Here is a 5,996-nt window from a genome sequence, read left to right as displayed (position 1 = left end):
CACGTAAAAGCACCCACTACACTCTGAGTGGTTGGCGTTAGGAAGGGCATCCAGCTGTAGAAATTCTGCCAAATTAGATTGGAGCCTGGTGTTGCCATCCGGTTTCACCAGTCCTCAGTCAAATCGTCCAACCCATGCTAGCATGGAAAGCGGACGTTAAACGATGATGATGATGATGATGATGACATACACACACACAAGACTTAGTTGTGATCTGAACATTACTGCTTCTGATACAGAGAATTGGGAGCCCTTCTAGGCATTCAATTTTTCTTGCTGGAAAGGGTTTCCAAAGGGCTGGCATCTGCAACCTGATCACCTCTGCCGATCAAACTCTCAGCCCATGCACCCCTGTCGCGACACTGATTCTGCAGAACTGGGATGAGTATGAAAACCAACTTTAAAGTATAAATATAGATGTTTCTGAATCAGCAATGTTGTGTCCAGTTAAGCTCTATCTGGGGTGAAAAACCAGTAAACTGATTCCCTATGGGGTTTTCCATTTAATCAGGATAAATATTTAAAAAAAAAAAAAAAAAAAAAAAAAAAAAACAATAAACTGATTCCATATAGGATTTTCCAATAAGATTGGTTACACTCCATTTTCAGCCATAACTTTTATACCAATTTTGTTCAAACTTGATGCCAGCATTACTCAGGATTCATGGAATCTTTGAATGCTTTAAGTTCTCCAAAAACGGATGGGGGTGGGGGTGGGGGTGGAATCGATGAGTGGAAAAAAAAAAAAAAAAAATCAATAAACTGATTCCTTATGGAATTTCCCAATCAAGTTGTCTGCAACTCATTTTCAGCCCAAAGTTTACCAATTTCAACAGATTTCGTTCAAATTTGACGTCGAGTTTAATTAGTTTGGTTTGAAATAAAGAACTTGATTAGCTTACTAATCCTAACTTAATCCCGAGCAAAGCCGGACTATACTGCTAGTCCATATTAACATGTCTAGCTGTACAAAAAAATCTGCTTTGATGCATTCCATATACATGCAAGCATGGAAAAGTGGACATTAATATGATGATTTATATATGTGTATATATATATTCTATACACACACAGAGTTTGTAAGTGTGTATGCATATTAGCATATGCTTGTATATATCTAAACACATGAGAATATACTGCTTACATATAATATGCATATCTGTTTCTTTGGATTGTATATAGAAGATGCATATATATATATATATATATATATATATATACAAGTAGTGGCAGAGAGCTAGTCATTACTCACTAATTTTGATATTACTCTCTGACTTTTAGTACAATACTAAAACTACGGAAGACTTATAATGGGAGGAAAGTATTAAAAACCAACTAACCTGTCCACTTTCATTTTACGAGACTTTCTCATGGGATGGTCACTGATTTCACCAGTTTCCAAGTCAGAACCATCATAACTAGGGGAACGCGACCGGCTATTTTTCATAGTCAACTTCTCTTTCCTCAGTCCAGACTGCTCACTGGTATCAGATTGACCACCATCATGGTTGTCCAGATCATGACTAGCATCGTGTCTAGAACGAGATGAATATTTGCTTCGTTGATCTTCTGGTGAAACTGACCGGTTCCGTGGTGAACGCTGTCGGCTGGACTCCTCAATGTCATCCAGAACACGAAATAATCTCGGGCGCAAGGGTGGGCTCTGAGAGCGGCTGTTTGACCTACTGCGATAGTGCTCATCTTTCTTGTGTCGCTGGGGAATGTCCAGGGAGCTATGTCCTCCTCTTGATCTTGAGAGTTTTTCAGGACTTCTCGAACGACTGTAAGACCTGAAAATAGATTTTTAAAAAAAATTTTAAACCTACATGCACAACGCATACACAAACACACAATCCAAAAATATAAATGGATTGAAGAGAAATTCTTTTTATCAACCTCCTTTGTGAGAACCACTTACAGATCATGAGTTTCCAGCTTTATTAGCTGGTCAAAGAGTTTTGCCATTGAGCAGGCTTGTTAAAGAAATTTCGCTCATATTTCACAGTGATAGAATTATGAGTTGGAAGGGATATAGTTCTAACAAAAAATATTTTCCTCCAACAATATACTGATGTCTTCATCTCACTTATGTTAATTAATGGTAGTCTCTTGACCCGAGACAGTCAGTTCTACAATTTCTTCCTGAACAGCTTGCACTGATGATTTGCTTATATGGATCAAATGTTTGTACTGCACATGAGCTCATTCCCTCCATCAAACTGACACTGCTTATGCAGATGCATGGTTTGCCACATGTGACCATAGAGCAATGTGAGATGAAGTGTTTTGCACAAGAATACAATGCACTGCTCAGTCCTGGGAATTGATCCCATGATCTAGTGGTTATGAGTGCAACGCATTAACCACTAGGTCACTGCTCTCACATTAGCATGAAAATATAATTATGAAACAGAGAGAGAGAGAGAGAGAGAGAGAGAGAAAGAAAGAGATTATAAGTGTCCAACTACTACGAATATAATAAACAAACCAAAATGGATCCTTTAAGATAAAAAGGTTCTACATGCCAAGACAAAAATGCAAAGTGATTCAGAACAGTGAGGTTCTTGAGGAGGATTTTCATTAATATATCTCACCAGTTTAATAAAATAGAGTAAAAAACACACTGTTTAATTCATAGAAACACAGACTTATGTACATAGTGTTTGCTTACCTGAAACGTGACCTGGAACGAGATCTTGAGTAAGGGCTCCTCCTGGACCTAGAAAAAGAAAGGGAGGTAATAAACTAAAATTGCCTCTTTTTCAATGAAATGACTGCATATGACAGCAGTAATTTACCAATACATGTCAAAGCCTTCTGCTAAAAAGATCAGAAATATTAATCAATGATGAATAATTTGGTTATTTTCTTCTTCCTTTGCCTCAAATTTTAACCTGAAATGTACTCTAATATGCAGTATATAGCTACCACTAATATTCATTTTTGGGTTATTTTCAACTCTTGACTGAAACCAGCCACCAGAAGACAAATTATTGACACCAACCTACCTTGAGTAGCTTCTGTCACGGGATCTAGACCTGGAATAGCGAGAATCAGAACCGGATCTGAAGTAAATAGAATATAAAAAATTGCATTGGTTTTTTTTCTTTTCTTTCATCTTTTTGCATTGTTTCATTTTTTTTTTTTTTTATACACTAGGTGGAAAAAGACTTTCATTGCATAGAAATAGAGAAGAAGGATTAAAAGTAGATGGAGGGGATATTAAGTTAGCAACATAAAAAAACAACATGCACACTTAACACTTTAAAAGTATTTTTTTAAAGACTGGATGTAAATATTACATATCTAAAAATTGGAAAAGAAACTCAAATTTCAGTATTTGAATACATTAGCAAAAAATATATGTATATACTTATATTGTAGCGATTTCTTTTGGCTAGGCACAAGGCCGTCTTATTCTAGAGGAGAGTAGTTAATTGAACTCACTTCATAGCATTTATTTTATTGACTCCTCAGCAACAAGACAAAATTGACCATCATGACAAGAGTGGAACTCAGAAAGTAGAGGAATAAAACTAAATACTAGAAGCATCTGCTATGAGACAAGTATTTCTGTAAACACAGTGCCATTTAATTAAATAAAACAAGAAAAAACTTAGCAGAAAGATAAACAGTAAGAAAACAGAAAAGATAACCTTATGAAAAGATTTCAAACCTTAGCCAAATTTTTCCTTATACAAACTGCACAAGATACCTGACTTTGAAATACAAACATTGTTGAAAATTTTCTTTCTTTAATACAAAAAAGAGCAAGAGAAATGGTATCTGGACAATGCAAGAGAGGGTAAAAACAAATGGTAAGGGGAGACAAACACTGATTATCGAAAAAGAGTAAACATTCTACCAGTTAAGTGTGCACAAGACAAACATTTCCTTGTAGTAAATAACAATGTCAAGAAGTTAAGAAATGAAAAAGTTTTGTAGTTATATCTAATAAAAGGTATCATTTAAAAGAAATGAAGGCTAAAATCTCCACCAATAATCCAACATCAGCTGATTTAACATGGGAAATAATTTAAACTCACTGACTTAGCAACTATTTCAACAAAAATGGTTGGGGTGGGGAATCAAAGTGTAAAATAGCCTTTCTCTTTGTGTTTTTGAAAAAATTCAAGTAGTTTTAAATAGAATGAGTAAAATATGTTTGAGAATGTCTAAGCACTGACTAGTGGTTTATAAACAGTGTGCAATAAGGGTGGGTATCTAAGTGCATTGTGGATTTTACAAACAATAGATTAACTTGTTTGAAAAAAAGTGTTATTCAATAATTTTGTTCTGCACAACTATTATTAACAGCAGCATATAAACCAGTTTTACACTTTTTCCCCCCTATCTCTCTAAATTTCATATAGCTCTGGGCTTGGTCTTCTTGTGTGACACTTTGAGTAGCTTTGACAAGAGCTTCATTTAACCAACACTTTTTGAAAAGAATTTGGTCGGCAGAATTATGGTGAAAACCTCATCATAAATATGTATACCTTTTTGCTGATGAATATCACCCCCCACCTCCCTCAAAAACTGTTTCCTAAATGACGCCCTTTGCACTGAGTTGTAGACACTCCTTTGCCACTCACTGTTTAAAGATGCAGTGATCCAATGGAAGCCTGCAATCAATGATGTTATTGTTCATAAATTATGCACTAAATCCAACAGTTCTGAAATCTGAAACATTATCACTATAGAAAAATTAAGCATTACTTTTATAATTATTGAATGTTGATAACAAACAAAACTCCAGACTCAAGAGTTGTATTGTATGCTTTATATTAGTAAAGTAGCAGCAAAAATGTATATGAAATATATTACCAAAACATCCATGACAACTGACAGCTAACAGATAATTCACTCTGCTCTTATTTTGAATTAAAATGCAAAACAATAACATCCTTCTTTCTGTTGTTGGAAAATAAAATGCTATAGAGAATTCAATTAACTATACACCAACTCTTACTACCAAACTGGGCTTGTTACTCATCAAAATATAATAATTACCATTAGTACTTCAATTATTGTTGTTGTTATTGTTATTATTATTATCATTGTTATAAGAAAAATAAATTACATAAGAGGAAATCACCAAAACTAATAAAAGACTAAATGCCGAAGTTATCAAGGTAAAAAAAAGAGGAATTAAGTAAAAACAAACCAAATAGACTTGTGTAATAAATGTCTCCACTGAAGGAAACCAAGCAACAACAAGGAACCAACTCAAATACTCCAGCAGGGCACCTCACTTAGTCTACGCAAGAAAATCCATTAATAACTACATGAGAAATGTAAAATATATATATATATATATATATGTATATACACAATCCTTATGCTATAATGCTATCTACTGAATGAGTGCAAATGTCCAAAGAAAGAATTGTTGACCTAGCAACAGAAAACAAAAAGAACACAAAAAGAATTTTTTAAAAATTCAAGCCGTACTGAGAGTATCCCAGTTTGATAAAATGGTATACCACATCCCTACATGTTGTAAGAGGTGACTAAAGGGGCTGGTAACAGGAAGAGCTTATGGTCATAAATCACAGCCTTACAGAAACCATCCCAAACCGTGTCAGAATGGGAAAATGGGATGATGATGATGATGATGATGATGATGATGATGCTAAGTTATCAGATCTGTTATCATTACCAATTATAAAAGGAATATTTCTTAACAGAACACTGCTGCCAGCACACACTGCAAAAGCTGTGGGTGGTGGCAATGGTGGTCATGGGGCACAGGTTTAAGAATATACATCCCAGAACATACTACCAGGCAACAGAAACGTCATAATATCACCATCAGCATGCGATGAACGAAATAGTTTAGCAACTGTAAAAAGACAGTTATCATTAATGCCAAACCAAAATTGCACAGAACATGAGAAGCATGCAGAAATCTGGGAGCCACATAGGTTTAATTTTAATTTTCAAAAAATAAATTGTTTTGGTTATATATTACCAGTGTTCAAAACAGAAAAATT

General features: G+C 34.7%; 1 protein-coding gene across 4 annotated transcripts in view; it reads right to left on the bottom strand.

The window, feature by feature from the left end:
• Positions 1-5,996, bottom strand: part of LOC106868844 (probable splicing factor, arginine/serine-rich 6) — a 65,292-nt gene that overhangs the window by 5,463 nt on the left and 53,833 nt on the right. For 2 of the 4 annotated variants that reach the window (XM_014914282.2, XM_014914283.2), the window contains 3 exons: positions 3,009-3,038; positions 2,672-2,719; positions 1,341-1,790 (listed from right to left, as the gene is read on the bottom strand). In XM_014914282.2, coding sequence (XP_014769768.1) covers positions 1,341-1,790; positions 2,672-2,719; positions 3,009-3,038 — 528 coding nt within the window. Of the gene's footprint in view, positions 1-1,340; positions 1,791-2,671; positions 2,720-3,008; positions 3,066-5,996 lie in introns of all 4 variants that reach the window. The other 2 variants (XM_014914280.2, XM_014914281.2) reach the window with 1 other exon arrangement.

This window comes from Octopus bimaculoides, chromosome 7, assembly GCF_001194135.2.
Source record: "Octopus bimaculoides isolate UCB-OBI-ISO-001 chromosome 7, ASM119413v2, whole genome shotgun sequence".
Taxonomy (NCBI): domain Eukaryota; kingdom Metazoa; phylum Mollusca; class Cephalopoda; order Octopoda; family Octopodidae; genus Octopus; species Octopus bimaculoides.
The sequence above is the reverse complement of the archived record's forward strand: the minus strand, read 5'-3'. Positions and strand labels throughout refer to the sequence as shown.